The sequence below is a fragment of the Astyanax mexicanus genome, chromosome 20, assembly GCF_023375975.1.
Source record: "Astyanax mexicanus isolate ESR-SI-001 chromosome 20, AstMex3_surface, whole genome shotgun sequence".
NCBI classification, from domain to species: Eukaryota; Metazoa; Chordata; class Actinopteri; order Characiformes; family Acestrorhamphidae; genus Astyanax; species Astyanax mexicanus.
This window is the reverse complement of record NC_064427.1, coordinates 10,450,840-10,468,605: the sequence shown is the minus strand read 5'-3', so window position 1 is coordinate 10,468,605 and position 17,766 is coordinate 10,450,840. Positions and strand designations below refer to the sequence as shown.

At 37.7% G+C, this 17,766-nt stretch overlaps 1 protein-coding gene across 1 annotated transcript; it reads left to right on the top strand.

Annotated features, from left to right (window-relative positions):
* The first annotated feature begins 4,728 nt into the window (after positions 1-4,728).
* pcolcea (procollagen C-endopeptidase enhancer a) lies at positions 4,729-16,055 on the top strand. Its single transcript, XM_007236044.4, has 9 exons — positions 4,729-4,887; positions 9,652-9,760; positions 10,855-11,113; positions 12,189-12,313; positions 12,444-12,580; positions 12,736-13,091; positions 14,032-14,106; positions 14,280-14,450; positions 15,156-16,055. The coding sequence occupies exons 1-9, from the start codon at positions 4,802-4,804 to the stop codon at positions 15,284-15,286; spliced, it is 1,449 nt and encodes a 482-aa protein (XP_007236106.3). The 5' UTR covers positions 4,729-4,801; the 3' UTR covers positions 15,287-16,055.
* The last annotated feature ends 1,711 nt before the right edge of the window (positions 16,056-17,766 follow it).

Here is a 17,766-nt window from a genome sequence, read left to right as displayed (position 1 = left end):
TCGTGACCTAAATCCCATTGAGCATCTGTGCCAAGACATGAAAATTGCTGTTTACTGACGCTCTCCATCCAACCTGTTTGAGTTTGAACCATTTTGCAAAGAATACTTGTAGCTCTAATAAGTTCAATATACTTTTGTATATTGAAAACTTTTGCACGCCACACTTTTCACAATTTTTTTTTAAACTTTGAAAACCATCTTTTTCCTTTCTTTTCACAATTATGTGCTTCTTTGTGTTGGTCTATCACTGAAATACATTTAGGTTTGTGGGTGTAAGGTGACAAAATGCGGAAAAGTTCAAGAGTGCACGCCACTGTTTTTACAGCCCTTTACAGCATAGCCAACCAGCTTTCACACACAGCACCCCAAAAAATAGCAATGCTGTGTGGAGCTAACTTGCTAACTAGCTAGCTAACATATCCACTAGCTTTCAGAGAGGTGTGGTGCTGAGAGTTTGCAGACTTCCCAAGTCTCCCGGAAGTTGTGAGAGACTACCACATATCAATAACGGCTCCCTGATGCCCGCAAGTCAGTAAATCTCCCGGAATCCACAACGAGTGTCCCAAGAGTGAACACAAACGCACACAAAGGCGATACAGAGAGGGATCTTATTGGCCTGTACTTTGCAAATAGTTTGTGAGTCAGCCACTCAGTGTTTAGTGTGGGTGGGCAGTGTTTTTTCCCCTCCTATGTATATATATATATTGTCAACTGGGCAAAGTGTCTTTGAGTGCGTCTTATAGGCATGTCTAACAGTCAGTGGTCTCTTACCAATAGGGAAACTACACAAAAAACATTTTCTGAGTCTCACAAATCAGAACTTAGGGACTTTATACCTCTCTAGCTGACGGTTGGCATTAGGCTTGGTGCCATTAGGTGCTGTTTATATGCTAAAGGGTCTTGATCTATTGGCAGAACTTACAAGGAGTAGAGAAGGTGTGATTGTGCATCGGCAAGGGGTCTAACTTAAAGTAACTAATTGCTTTCTTAAAAGGAGTGTTCACAAACATTTGAACAAATTATGGACTTTGCATAGAGCGTTATTTGTCTTGCTCAATGTCCCAACAGTGACAGGTTTGCAGACCTGGGTGTTAAACCAATAACCTTTGTGATCAGTGATGAGGATGGCTGTTCATTATACTTTTTCTTCTTCGTCTTCTTCTTCTTATTATTATTATTATTACTGTTTTTACTGGTTATTATTGTAGGGTTACTTTGTTAGCCTTGTCCTTTTTTTCCTTCCTCCAGGGCTCAGACTGGACATGGCCAGCCAAAGCAAAAAGATTATTATATAAACAAACCCTCTTCAACTTTCATTGGCACCGGATTCTAAGACAAGGACAACCCTATGAGTGTAACTGACTGTGTTCTCTGGAAAGATTGCTCTAATATTATCCAGTACTTATGGGATGAGTTGGGGACTTTGGAGATGAGCAGGATTAGTGATCATTCTGTCATCCTGATTCTGATCAATGCTTTTATTGCTGAATGCAATCAAATCCTCACACCAGTGCTTCAAAATGTAGTAAAGGGCAACAATCAAACAAATTATTTTGATTACTCTTGATTTCAGAAGAAACAATAAATACGATGTTGTCCCATCACTTTTGTCCATTTCCTTTTCATGTGGCAACAGCCTAGTAAATGCTGGAAAGTGGAAACCACCTAAGCTGCACATTGATTCTATTAAATAATAATCATTTTTCAGTTTGTCCTCACTCTGCAACTTTCCACCAGACACCCCCCCTTGTCGCCCCTCGGTCAGCTTTTGTCTCTGTTTTGATTTATTGTTTATGAAGCCTTTCTCAGGCCTTTCTCTATACTCCTGGACTGCTGCCAGTTGCTGGGGGGTAATTCTAACTGCCCTGTTACCTCCAAAAACACCCCCGAATACCTCCCCTCCCACCCCACCTCCTCATCCACTCCTTTGTCCGCCCCCCAGCAACGCTTCCACGTCACCACATTCCTGCATCCTGTTGACTCTTATCACTGCTCCAGCCAGACGCCACAAGGCCCTAAGCCAACACACACACACACACACACACACACACACAGAGCCTCTCTGAAGGAGAAGAATAGCTTTGAATATCCCACTGTGATTCATTAACCTCAATATCAATTGCCTCCGCATGTGAACTGTATGAGTTTGTGAGGTGGATGGGCAATACTTACACATTTGACACTTTTTACTCATTTTTTTTTTGTTTGTTAACACATTTGTATTAGTTTGTAGTTTTGTGGATGCTTTATAATCATTTAGGTACTTTATTTATTTATTTATTTTGCTGATTGTCATGCCCCTTACCACCCTGTCATCTTGGGATAACCCCGCCTTTAACGTCAATGACATCACAACCTTCACAATGTTTTAATCTCATATTTTCTCCAAGCTTAAATCAAAATGTATCTTTGAACTCTACGTCAACGACATTTTCATCATAAACCACGCTCTCAAACTATGAAACTATGATTTCTGTGTAGTCTGTAAATATGATAAATAATCAAAGAGTTATACAACTTTTTTATATTTAAGGCCCAAAAGGAACAGTATACTAAAAGATGAGCCAGTGGCTTATTGCCGTCTATTGTACGAGTTGGTGGCAACTACTATTCATATTTATATATAGCCACCTCTGGTCAAGCTCTTTCTTTAATATCCATGAAATTGTGTGTGTGCGTGTGTTTGTGTGTGTGTGTTTTCCTGTGAAGCTCTGCTGTTTTCAACAAAGTCAATGTGCACTAGAAAACCATATGGGTATAAATTCCTCCCACACTGTGTAATCTGTCCTCCTCTACACTCAGAAGGCATAAACAGTATTTGTTCATTCATTTAAGTGTTTACCCTGCTTTTGCTTAATAAACTGTCTATTTTGTCCACAGATGTGTACTATACTTTAGACCATTGTTGTGAGGATTTGATTGTATTTGTAACAATAAACATTAGCCAACCAGGCACTCAGAAGTATAAGTGAAATTGGGTTTATTGGAAGAGAGCTTGCATAAGAAAAAATAACAAGGACTGAGTGAGATTACAAGCAAATAGGCAACCATACTAGTCATGGGCAAACCAGAATCAGAAACCATGATACAGAGCCAAAAGAGCAAACAATCCAAAAGCGAAATCAAAAGGGCAAAAAATAAAACAGAAAAAAACCCCAAAAGAACAAGCAGATGTTGATAACCAGGCTAAAAAAACAAGAGAGCATTTAGCATGCAACAGAAATGGTCGGCAATACTTCGCAAAGGCTTTGACAAACGAGTATATTTCCAGGCATGTAATCTGAACACAGGTAATTTTTTGGGAACTGTTTGTGATTGGCTGATGATGAGCACATAACATATTGGCAGAGGTGTAGTCATTAGTGGAGTCAGAGGACCAGAAAACAGTGCTAAAGAACTTTTTATTTATCTAGTCAATGTCTACAGTATCAAAAGTTTAATGTTTATCTGCAACGATTAGTCCTATTCTCTTGGCAATACTTATCCCATGTGTGCATTTTCATGTCAATGTCAACAAAGGGTGCTACCTAAAGCAACTGAATGCATTCACCACAAGGGGTGTCCAGAAACATTTAGACATACAGTGAATCTGTATAATCTGTGGAACTGTTACTGGGATAGAAAAACGAAGATGGATGCACTAGATAAAAACAGCACAGGCCTTAAAACACTTCAAACATTTGCAAAAACATTTCCACATGTCATCCACTGCTTTCACTGTCTTGTTTTCACCACACATCAGTGAATGTTTAGCAGCTTGCCTTAGAGCTCACTTCTCAGTAAGCCTGTAACTGAAATCAGGAGCTGTGTTAATGCTAAAACTGGGACAGAAGAATGACTGTCAGCTAAAGCTGAGCTGTTTAGTGTGTCCTGTGAAGCTTAATGGCCTGAGGCACTTCCTGACCCGGCATCAAACAGCTGGAGCCAAGCAACTAAAATTGGTTTGAGGCAAGTGTGCAATGTTTTAGGCATGCAGTTTGCCCTACCTGTCATCCCACCCTGCAAAAACTCATTTCAGGGAGGCAGCATTAAGGCCTTGACCACCAACATTCTCCTTAAACCCACCCCCCCCATGCCTTCAAACCTGCAAAACTGCAAAACCTCAAACCACCCCACACGGAAACCTCATTGGTCAACTTGGCTTTGTTGTCTCTCTCTCACTTGCTTACTCTAAAAACAATAAAAAAAAAAAGATATTGTCTATACAGTAATTTGCAAGCATCAGGGAGCCCCTATTAAAATGAGTGACACTCCCTGAACTTCCGTGAAAGGTGGGATCTCTGCACTTAGCTAATTGGTCACGTGCCATTGGACACTGCCATTATAACTTCTCCAGCTTTAGCTCCAGCTTTTGGATGACTGGCTATATTTGGTTTAAATCGTTAAAATGTGTTAGTTTGATTTTCCACCAAACTATCGCTTTAATATTGAAGATGATCTTCTACAACAGCTTGAGCAGCATGACCAAAATCCTGAACTAGTCAAACAGGCCACACAGACACAAACACTATCCTTTGGCCTTGGTGGTTTATTTTACTCTTGTTTTCCTTATTTTTTCCCTCTCTCTCTCATGAATGTGCACCAACTTCTTTGGGCCAACATCAATAAGCTTGATACCAACACAGCATCTGGCTCTGATTAAAAAAAAACTCCCCCTTTGCTTAGGTCCCCCGTCAGCACACACACATAGACACACCCTCCCTCCTTTTCTTCCACTTCCAGCATCACTCCCCCTGTCCCTCCTCCCCCAGAGCCACTCATTCCCTCTGTTCTCCTCCGTCCTGCTGCTGAGTTGTGAAAAATGGAGAAGTTTAGCTGGACGTTTTGTTTGGGGCTTCTGCTGCTGTTTTTCAGCTGGACGAGTGGCCAGACAACCAACTATACCAGGTGTGGGGTAGGAGTGATTATGCCTGTGTGCCTGTGCTTGTGTGTGTGTGTTAAGAGTATGTGTATGACTTTCTAGTAAATCCAGAGAAGACAGTTCTATCCTATAGGAGCAAAGGTCTGGACTTTGTAAAGCTCTTTACATACAAAAAGTATTTTTATTTTAATTTAATAGATCCTAAAAACCTAGATTTATGTTACCTATAGGCACGTACATGCATAATTAAACTCAATGGCAAAAGTCATAGGGCAAAACTTAGTATAATATACCAGAACCTTTGCCATGCCTTATAGAAGCTAAAGAATGCTGCATTGACCTGCAGGATATACATGTGGGGCCTCCTGCATTGAATGTAGATGTGATTTCATCCATCTACATGTCTGTTCGCATGGAATTCATAGCAAATTTTGCTGGTCATGATCATTATCATTATTCCCACTACACATGTGATGCTGTGAATTGAGGAATGTTAACTTGTTAGAGTCCTATCCATCTGGTGCTCACTATTAGGCCTCACTCAAACTCAGTTCAAATTCACATCGCCTTGCCTTGAGCATGCTGGCCACTTTTTAGCCTCACTTACATGATAAAACCTCACTAATTATATGTGTGGGTGTGTCCAAGCTGTTGATAGCCCATGATACTACCTCCACCAGGCTTAACATATAAGCTTATAAGTTTGAATCATGAGGGTTACATTACTTTTCATCACTTTATCACTTTGGTACATCACTTAAACTTTGGTCTTATTTTTCTATTGTCAACACTTAATATTCTAAGATGTTTCACTCTTATATTTAACTCATTATTACATAAATACACTTAAATGACATCTGACAATTAAAAAAAAATCTTTTGCTGTATGTATGCAATATGTTACAAAATACAAGCTGTATTTACAATTTATTACTTTTTACATAGATGTTTATTCATAAAACATAACAATTCTAAATATTGTTATATACAGTTTATATGTGGTTCACAGTGTACAGTCTATTCCCCTGTGTGTATCTGTCTACAGTAAACAGATGCACAGTAAATTTTTCACAGTCTGTGCATGCATCATTCAGGCTTGGCTGGGATTCTACAGGCTGTAAATGTGGTTAAAGCTGCTGCTTTTCTGCATTGGTGTGTGTCTGTTTGTTTGAGTGTTTGGGGGATTTGGCTGAATTCGTGCTGAATTCATGATCCAACAAGTCTTCTGCTTTTTACTGAGGCTTTTCACCCTCATATTTCATCTGGATCCTGAACCCAAATTGAGTAATCACACTGGCAGACAAACTGTTGGGCAAGAGCTGTGGAAAAGTTCTTTGAGCGAGCTTCGAGAGGCTTCGAGTTCACCTACTGTACACTGCAGTATTCACTCTCTGAATGAGACCTTAAAGGAATACTGCAGTGTTTTTAAATCCTGCTGCATTTAAACTGCAAAATAATATACCCTCTGTTTTCCATAAACAGCAATTTTTACATGTTTGCTTTCACTTTGAATAATGGAAAAATCAATTAACAGAATAGAAATCAATAGTGTTTGTGCACAACCATTTTAATAAATACATTCAGCTGTTTTAAGCTGCAACCATTGCAGACACATGTAAGAATTGCATGCAAATGTACTTACAGAGTTTGTCTAGTTCCAGTAGAGAAGTATTATCAAAAAAGAGGACACCCCTGAGGAGATAAACATGATAAACTTAGCACCATGCTCAATGTAAATCAAGGCTTGCCTGGGTTATAAATTCCTCATTAGATCATGTAGGTCCTGTCCATTTATACAATGAGGATGCATGGCTGCTGTATCACTGCTATGGGTGGGTGACTGGTCAAAGTCTGTTAGCTGGACAATATGTCTTTGAGTAAATCATAGAGGGATGTTGCAGTCAAGAATCTCTTACTAAGAAGTTCACTACCCAAATGTAACCACTGATAGCATTTTATAGGGCAACAGGAGAAACACTTTTATACCATATTACCTGTAGAAAAGCTCTCTGAAACAAAGAGCCATGAACCTATTGTGTGTGCATGGTGCCTAATATCAGGTGTGGTCTCGAGAGGTATATGTTGGTATCAGCCAACATTCTGACTTTATTTTTGATGTAGTAAGTGATAGAATCAAATACTAACAGCAATGCTAAGAATAACAGTCCTGTTAACTGTTCACCTTTATTCACAGATACCACAACTGTTCCCTTAAAAGAAACAGATAAACAGATGTACATATCTATATAAAGTATTCACTAAAAGTATCACAAAAACAGTTTAGTCAAACAGGCTAAAAGTGTTTACTCTAAAAGTCAACTGTACAATACAGATGTAGTGACTATACTTAGAAATGTACAAATTATTGGAGTAGTCCTTTAAAGGCTCTATATATCCTTACTGTCACTACGTAGATGCATTAGAGCACAAGCATCATATTCATCTTCATTTTTAGCCTTTTCTAACAGGGAATTGCAAAACCCAGAGAAAGTGGTAGGAAAGTTTTAGGACAGTTGCTTTCGCCTGGATGTTTTTGCACTGCACTCTATCATCTTGCATGGTGAGTCTCTGTCTTGTTTCTAGAGGAGGGCATTTTTTTCTGCAGCCAGGCTGGCTATCAAAGCAAAAATCAAATAACAACACCTTTACTCCAATATGTCTTCATGGTTTGCTGTTAAATTAAAGTTTAAAATACTAGATATATAATATTTAAAGAGACAGTATGTTTTATATTCAGTCAGTACAACATGTGATATTTTCATAGTTATATTCTATACAGAATGCAACAAATTGTGCAACTTACAGCCTGCAGTGCAGCCTTCTACTACAGGCAGTTACAGTAGGAGTCCAGGTGACTTTAAATCAAGCCAGAGGAATTTCAGCTTTCCACTGTGTTTATCTAACTGCTGTCCCTTCAGTCTGTTAACCAGTGGCAGTATTTCAGTATGTAAAGGTGCTGGAACTACACGTGTAAAAAAAAGGGGGTGAAGGGTATTTTTTGGGTGGGTGTGTAGGTTGAATGTCACTGGGTTTAAACTATTTAGCGATACTCAAGGGAACAGAGAACAACCTCTCCCTGCAGCCAAAGACAGTGTATGGTGAAAGTCTTACCCAATCTAAGAGTCCTCTGAGGTCTGTCTATGAGGGTAAGTGGGCTTAAAAACTCATTAGATCAGCTCTCAGAGGAGCATCTGTCTGGTCATGAAGGTTGATGTAACTCACAGTCTAAAACAAAAGCCCTTTGTTACAGGTTTGAGGGGTCAAACAGCAAAGAGGGAGAACTGGGAGAGAGAGAGAGAGAAAAAGAGAGAGTATCCAGCCTGTCCTCTGTTTACCCTCTCCCCAGCCGAGAGCAGTATTAGCTGTTACTGTAAATGTCTACAATTCATCCATCCAACATATGAGTCATGCACAGTGTGTGTGTTGAGTATTCTTGAGTCTTTATTCATCTCTTAGTGAGGACCAAATCCGTCTTTATTCTGCTTGCCACTAGAGATAGGACCCATCCGGTCCAATATCGGTATCGGGGCTGATATTGGTGTAATTTAAGGTATCAGATATCAGGGAGGGCCTGATATTTTGTTATTGGGCCTGATATTTTGTTATCAAACAGGCCTGATTCACTTACTGATCCAGATTCCAGTCAGCTGTCTGTGCTGGACCATGAATTTTCTGTAAAATTAACAGGCGAGGCACACTTTACCATGACCCCACAGCAGCCTCAGTGGGCAAATATCTGGCTGTTGCCTTGACTAAAACATTGTTTGTTTGGAGATATTTTAGTTTAGTAAATCCAGCTGGAGCGTAGAAGTGCACTGTATTGTACAGTTTAGCCAGTTTAATCAAGCATTTGCCTAAGCATCATGTGAAGGGGCACAGAAGTTAGTAAGCTCTAGCAGCTCCAACTTGTAGACCAGTGAATTTAGCACTTTTTTACTTTTTTATTGCTTTTGCTTGTTTGGAGATATTTTAGTCTGAAACGCAAAAAAATAAAATAAATAAATACAGTAAAGCCAGCACAATGAGGGGTAAAGATATGGCTGTCATATTATTAACCCATTTTATTAGCACCTGCTCAAATGTTCAAGCTGTCCAGAAACTACAGCTGAAAAGGATAAAGGGATTACAGAGAATTTGTTCACTATATATTATACTCGATGTGCAGTTACTGTCTTCAGTGGAAAATGTTGTATTTCTGAGTCTGTTGAAGCATAGGTATAAAGGTATAAAGCTACAATCGGGTATAATCAATTATAAATAAATTGGTTTGGAAGGCATTAAAATTAAATATCCTTATTTATGTTGTTGCTGTCCTAGCTGTTCTGTATGGTCTATTTCAGCATCGCCCATGATGTGACTGTAAACACAACACAAACAATAATAGTGATGATATAAAAAAAAAAATTATGTTAAATAAGGTGAAAAGAAAAATTAAAAGAGCTCTTGTGTAGGAATGTGGATTGTTGTGTATTGGAATTGGATTGTAACTAAAAAATGCCATGGTGAAAACAATTTACATTCATGCAGGCCAACTAAAATGAATAAAGTAACTTCAGAATACAGTAGCAAAAATTGTGACTTAGGTAAACATTTGACTACACTAAGCTGAGTTAACAAAAACAAAACATGCTGTAATCAGTTAAAGTATAATTTGGCGTTAAGTTGACGTTAAGTTTACTTAGCTTTTGTTAGAAAAGAGAAAAAAGGGCTAAAGATAATCAGCTGCGTTTCTGAGGTTAAGTATAGGGTTGGATGTCTGAGTATGAGTGTTTTCTGTGCTTTGTCCTCAGGCCAGTGTTTAACTGCGGTGGTCATTTGGATGGAGACTCTGGCTTTGTGGGCAGCGAGGGCTTTCCTTCTTTCTACAAACCAGACAGCAAATGCACCTGGTACATCACTGTGAGTGACACAAACACAAAGTCCAGAAACATTTCTTCATAAGTAAATACCAGCAGAGAACAGTACAATATCAAGACCTACTCAGTAGTTATTATAGTTTTACAGTGGAGCTACAAAGATAATGTTGATAACAAGAAAGGTTTAAGCAGTTAGCATGGCGCTAACTACATGCAAAAACATATCAAACTCTCCTCAAAAGGTATGGGGGTATTCAGTAATACCTTATAACAGACTTATGCAGTTTCAAAATTGTTGACACACCCATATCTTATCTGCTAACAATCATGTTTATATAAATTAGAGCTTCTCTGACATGTTATATACATTGTTAATCCATTGTAAATCTAAACTAGTTAATCTAACTACCTAACTATATAGCTAACTAACTAACTAAATAAGTAAATAACTATATAACTTACTAACTAACTAACAAAATGAATAAATAAATCATATAAATGAAACAGGTCTTTTCGTTTTGGTTAAATTTGTGGTAAACATGGAGAAACTGTATAATTTACTTGCTTTACTAAATGAGTAACTAAAGTACTTACTAACTAACTTATTAAATAAACCTTATTGAATTAAACAGGTATTTTCAGTCTGTCTAAATATGTGGTATACAAATGTGCTTTACAATGCATGTCGCTTCTTGCTATTTGGGGCTTAAGATAGCTATCTAACTAACTAACTAACTAACTAGTAAAATGCTAACTAACTAACTAACTAACTAACTAACTAACTAACTAGTAAAGTAAATAACTAACTAACTAAATAACTAACCAACCAACCAACCAACCAACTAACTAACTAGTAAAGTAAATAACTAACAAACTAGCTAACTTATTTAAAAAAAACACTACAAATGAAGCATTTTCTTGCTATTTGGGGCTTAAGATAGCTAACTAACTAACTAACTAACTAACTAACTTGTAAAATAACTAACTAACTAACTAAATTATTAAATAAATCTTAGAAATTAAACAGGTATTTAATTTTGTCTAAATATGTGGTAAATATGGAGAAACTGTACAATTTTCTCTGCTAGCTTAATGCTAATGTCATCTAGCCTCTCTCTCTCTCCCTCTCTCTCTCAGGTCCCAGAAGGCAATGTGGTCATGCTGTCCTTCAGGGTCTTTGATCTGGAGGCTGACCCTCTGTGTCGGTATGATTATGTGGATGTGTATAATGGTCACTCTAACATAGTGCAGAAGTTGGGTCGTTTCTGTGGAACGTTCAGGCCAGGCGCTCTGATCTCTACCTCTAACACCATGATGCTGGAGATGGTGTCGGACTCTGGCACTGGGGGCAGGGGTTTCCTGGCCTACTATAATGGAGGGAAACCACATGTGGACGGTAGGGCTTCTACTGTTAAGCCAATTTACATTTTAAATTAAACATTGCAGTGTGCAGTCTACAATATTATAAAGTTATGAAATAAAATAAGACAATTTACTAATTCACTGTCATAAGAAAATTATGTATTATTATTTTACTACTAAATATGTAGTGGAAAATAATCATTTTACTTTTTATAAATTGGTTATTTTTGTCACGTCCTTGCCCTGTTTCCTGTCTGTCATGTTTCTGTGTTTATTTACCTTTTCTCTGCCTGTCGTCTGCTTGTGCCTGTGAGTGTGTCTTCCACGTGACCCTGGTTCCTTAGTATTTCTTCCCTGGTGTTTTTCCACTCACCTGTGTCCATTTGTAGCTCCGCCTCATTACCTTTTCGTCAGGTGTTTCCTGTTTGTCCGTGTCTTTATATAGTCCCCCTTGTTCCTGTATTGCTTATCTGGTGTTGTACGTGTTACATCAGTTCAGGTGTTTTGTGTTTCTCAGTTCTACGTTCATACAGTTTCTTTGTATGGTCCAGTCTTTTTGTTTCTTTAATAAATATTCACATTTGCGTCCGCTCTCCTTGTCCTTCCTTCCTGCACTTCACCTGACAATTTTAAATATTTTGTAGTATAAATTTCACGTTTACAGTCTGACATTTGCTTTAAAATATCTGACATTAATTTTAAAATTTGCAGTCTGAAATCTAAAGTTTGCAATCTACATTTTCTTAAACATTTGCAGTCTGAAATTCATTTTGAATACGGCAATCAAAATTTTCAAATTTGCAGTCCGAAATTTACTTTAAAAGTCTGACAGTGAAATAGAATTTAAAGCAAAAACATTTGTAACATTTGCTTTGAGGTTTTCTGCATGAAATTTAATTATCTTATGTTTTATGTTTAAAAACCCACAGTAAAGTTTGCAGTCTAAAGTTAAATATATGCAGTATTAAATGTAACATGACTTTTGCAAAATTTTTAAATAAAGTTTTAGGACTTTTATTGTTCCTGTAATGGATTTAGAATTTCTCCTATTGCTTACTTTATTGCTGTTTTAACCGTGATAATCAGTGCAAGTCTTTATTTCTTTTCAGAGCATCAGTTCTGTGGAGGAAAATTAGAAAAACCACAAGGTACCATTAAAACTCCAAACTGGCCAGAAAAAAATTACCCACCGGGCATCAGCTGCTCATGGCTCATCACTGTGGATCCAAGCATGGTCAGAACTGATTATTAAATACTGATAAATCCAGATCAGGAGAGTGTGTGTGAATTTTGAGATATGAGCTCTTTTTTGAGGCAGCGATGAGCTGCAGGTTGTGATTTTAAGGTTTGTGTTTGTGTTTCAGGTGATTGAGGTGAAATTTGATAAGTTTGATGTGGAGTCGGACACTTACTGCCGCTTTGACTATGTGGCATTCTTTAACGGAGGAGAAAAGGATGACTCTCGACGCATTGGTAAATACTGCGGAGATGTGGCCCCTGAGTGAGTACACATTACCAAGAGCTTAAAATCTTGATGATTTATAAAATATAACAATGTGTAATAAAAAATGTCCCCTAGGCCCCTTTTAAAAATGCTTCAAGATTTGACTGGTAATAAGTGAACAGCTTCTATATTTCACTTCTTTTTTTCTGCAGGACCATTATAACCAACAGTAATGTCCTCCTGGTCCAGTTTGTGTCTGACCTCAGTGTGACCTCTGATGGTTTTATGGCCTCATACTCCAGCATCCCCCGTGGCTCTCAATCCCCCACTGCTGGTTCTAGCCAGCCAGGCAGCCGGGTTCATTCTGGACCTACAAAGCCCCGTCCAGAACCAGCTAAACCCCAAAAACCCATCACTACAACAACTACAGCGCCTCCAACCACCACCACCACTACAACCACAACCACTCCTAAACCTCCACCCAAACGTATACCAGGCAAACCCGTCCGACCTGTCAGACCACCGGTCCGCAAACCAGAATCAGGCCAGACCAAGCCAGTCCGTCCAGGTAAGATAGAGTTCTACTCACAGAAATAGTGTAGTTGTATATCCCTAACATAAGAGTAAGGTTTCTTTAATTCTTTAGAATTACACAGTCTGTGTAACTGTGTAATTTTACTGTGCTTTTAGGACTGATGAATACTGCCCTGTGTGGTGTTTCAGTCAAGACATCTTATAACTTTAGCATAAATATGTGGAGCTAAACTGCTGCAGGCTGAATGTGTAGTGTGAATCCATACATTTATTTAAAAAAGATATGTAAATTTGACAGTTTTAATAGTTTACTCAGTTTTTTCCAAGTAAATAAAATTATTTTAAAATAAAAATGGTTAGGCCCTTTAACACATCAAAGCAACATTATGTATCATTTTTACAATAAAAGAGCAACTATAAATTTATGTTGATGCTTCACTGACCTGTAACAAGAAGAATGAAGCTTTTTCATTGTTCTGGGCTCTGTGTGCCAGAAACTGCATTAATAAAAAATGTGCAGCATAACGTTTGTGAGAACTACATAAAGCTGCATTACCCAAGTTATATTTATGTAAAATCCTGTAGTAATTCTCTATATTCACCTCAGTGTACATGTTTTTATTATGTTTAGCGACAATTCTGTAACTCTCAACTTGTAAAATGCTTGTGAAAAGAGGGTCCATTACAAGTGGTTCAAAGCATGAATTTGAGGGGAGTAGGGAGTAGGGGGAGCCGAGGAGCAAAATCCCAGTTCTCCCATACTGCTGCTTTAAAGATTAAGATGGTGTGTTTACAGGACAATAGAACAACATGTAAATTTTAGGGACAGAGTTAGCCTATGTTTCTCCCCTTGATGTGATATTTACCTTCAAGTGTTTTTGGTGTTTAAATATTTTTTTATCTGTGCTTTTAACAACATTATGCTCTATTAGTTCTAAACTGTTAATCTTCTTGGATGTCATTCTTACTTTCAGCTACAAACCCACTTTGCCCTAAAACATGTAAAAGGGACGGGACCATAAAGGCCAGCTTCTGTGCCAGTGACTTTGGTAAGTTCAGCCATTTAAACTACAATTGTAAATTTGATATTGATAAGTGAACTTTTTGTTCTCTCTCTATATATACTGTATATAAAACAACAAAAGTTCAATGCTTTGTCATTTTTTTCTTTTTTACTTCAAGTAAAAACAAGGCTCTCTCTGCTCTTTGTTTGTGTGTGCAGTAATCGCAGGCACAGTGACGGCTCTTTCTCCGGGCCCTCAGGGCAGTCTGCATACCACAGTGTCCATCATTAAAGCCTATAAGGCTGGCAGCCTGACCATCACTCAGGCTGGAGAGACCATGTCTGTTAAACTGGTGCTGCCCTGCAGGAGCTGTCCACAGATTCGTAGAGGTACACACACACATACATACCAAACGCAATACAAGCAAACACTGACTGGCCAGTTTATCAGAAACTCAGACCATCATTTAATATATTGAGCCCCTCAGAAACTAATTTAAGGGTTTTAGAGCAAATCAGACATTTTGATATGTAGAAATGGGTCCCCAGATACATTGAACTCAGAGGTTTGTAGATCATCCTACAGTAAATGTGTTATGGAGTGGAGTTCCTGGAGTGGAATAACGACAGCAGTAAAAATCTTTTCAAGAAACGTGGTCTCAATTTTAAGTAACTACATTTTGTGAAGTATCCTAGCCTTTGGTTCGAGCCAGGTGCTTCTTTTAGTGGATTATGGATTGATGTGTATTAATACATTGTATTACTAAAGTGGTCAATATGAATGATCAATAAAAAACTGATCTAGAATGATTGTATTCTTGTTAGATATGTTTGAAAAACTTTCAGCATTGGATTTTGTATTAGTTTAATGTCTTGATGAGATGCCTTAAATGGATGCCCATGGATGTATGATTTTAAGTTGTGTTGTATTGATTTTTATATGTGGATAAGACTTTATTTATATGATTTGTTATCCCAGTTGTCCCAGTGATCTTAATTTGCATTCTCTGGTTATCTATATTGTTTTATAATTTGATATTTTACTCTGTATAAAAAACAGTTTTAACCTTTTTGGAATCACATTCACCTTCTCAGGTCAGAACTTCATCCTGATGGGACGGGTGGATGAAGAAGGTCGCGGCACATTGGCTCCAGGAAGCTTCACAGCACCCTACAAAGCTCCACACCACAAAATCCTCAACAACCTCAACAACCAGCCATGCTGATTCCTCACTCTGCGCCATCTCAGACCACAGAACAACACCAACCACTCCGACCACACCAGGTCCAGCTCATGTGTAGCCAAAACAGAGCCTGAACACCGCAGAGAACCAGCCATGAGTTTTACAGAGATGCTGAAGTGAACTTTATTCTTCCATATGTTTCAGTATTCACTTAGAAAAGTGCAGCTCAAAGAATCATTTGGATGTTAAAACAGGTCTTCAAATTGGTGGAAAATCCCATGTAGTTCTATACAGAACCATTTAAAAAATGGTTCTATAAAGCCCCCCCCCCCCCCCCCAAAAAAAAGTTGGATTATTGCTTTTAGTCAAATAACCATTTTTTTAGAACTATACAGGACTTCTTTTTAGTTTTTGTTCACATGAAACCTTACAGCAAGTTTAATTTGGAGCAGCTAATAATAAATAAGAATAAAAATGATTTAAAGAACCTTTATGTAAATGTGTAATGGAACAGTTCTGTACCAAGATTAAGTTTACATTACATGGAGGTTCACTCTTCACTCATGCATCTAATTTTCTAATATGATTCTGCTGAGAACCATATATTGAGAGTTCTTCTCAATACGGCATTGTGCAATGAACCATTTTTGGCACCTTTGTTTTTAAGAGCGTACTGAATTGGAAACGATCACAATGGCAGCATATAAAGGGACTATATTTCACTTTATTCATTTTATACACAAAAACAAAAAGATGTCATATTTGTAATTTATGATGATGTCATCTAATAAAGGTTTTATATATCACACCATGTTTTTGTTAGTTGGACTTAATATATGAGTAAAACACATTGCTGGAGCCAAAGCATTTTAAAAGTTGCAATATTGAACATCGCCACCATGTGGCCAGATTCCTTTCATTACGCTCTGTATGAAGTCTCATGGGTGTCTTGCTTATTGAGGAAAGTATTAGAATTAAAGTGATAGTTTGGCAGAAAAAAACATTTTATTTTATGTCATTAGTCAGCCAATATGTCTAAATTAGCTTTTTTCAGTTTTAGCTATGAGGCTAATGTAGGCAGTGGAAGCTTACTGTGACTGATTAGCATGGTGCTAACAGCACGTCTAAATCACATCATCTCCTCAAATGGTGTACAGGTTTTCAGAAATCTCTAGTTGATTAATTAAGTGGTCTGAAGTGTTTATACTATATTTTATTGACAAAAGTAAGTACATTCTTAAAAAATATTTCTAAAAAAGAACTATGTAACAAATCTTTTGAAAGAATGTTTGAAGAACCACGACATAATATAATTTCAGGCTCTTCACAGTCCAAATAAACCAAAAAACATTTCTGAAGAATCATGTTCTGGTCAGTGTTCTCAGAGCTCCAATGTCCAATAAGAATCTGTCACAACAGGTGGCCCTGATCTAGCCCAGTGTAAACACTCTCAATAGTTCTTAATGCATCATTCATAAATTCCAGTATTATATTTTCAGTGATCTCAGCTCATGATTCGTTAGTGTGATTTTGGAAAGAAGCCAGTGACAGAGTGCAGGCTTATCTTGCAGAATGTGGCACACTGTAACTCTGACGTAAACACAAATCTCCTGCTGAGGGTTTGAACAGGGGCAGATTTGGAAGTTCTGGGGCCCCAAGCAACGTTTTTTTCTGGGGGCCCTGATCAAAAGGCTTCTTTTGTATAGCAAAATTCAATATTAAATCTGACAACCTAGCTGTCTCAGGTACCTCATCCTCATCAGATGTATAATTTTTTTTGCTGCTGCGAAAAAAATGGTGAGCTTTGTCAGGCTTTCTGTGTTGGACTTCCTTTCCTTATTTTTTTTATTTTATTTTTTTTCCAACCTTTTGGCCAGCAAAAGCAATCCCCAAGCGTTTGTGTGGTTTGCGTAGTGGTAAAATCCGCCCCTGGGTTTGACTCCTGTGCTGCATATATACAACTATGCCTAAGTAAAAAATTCACTTATTTATTATTCACTGATTCACTATATGCAAATGACACCTTACTTGAATTTTAAACTAATGTTTTCTTGTAGTCGCTGTTCCAGTTTTAAAGCTTTTAAACTTCAGGTAGTAACCCTTTAATTAGAGGTTTACGAATCAATCCAAATATCGATAATATCAATACCAACTCTGGTATCGGTATTGAGCAATACTCATGTTAAAAAAGATCGATACTCAAGCTTTTATCTGATCAATATCAAAATTCCCGGTATCACCCACCTCTAACCGTAATGCTGACACTGCCTAAAACCCCGACTGAGTGTGCGTTTATTCACGCGTGAGTGAACGACACTCACGTTCACGTTCATTGGTTTAATAGTTTATAGTTTTATATTTCGTAAAACTGTTATATTGAGGAAAGTTGGTGGCAGTTGAGTGAGTTTGGGAGGAAAATCACATTCTGCTACAAGTATGTGTATTCTACTATTCTAATAAGTATGTGTATAATTTACATAAACAAAGACTGGAATTTTAGAACACTGTCAAATTTAAACAAT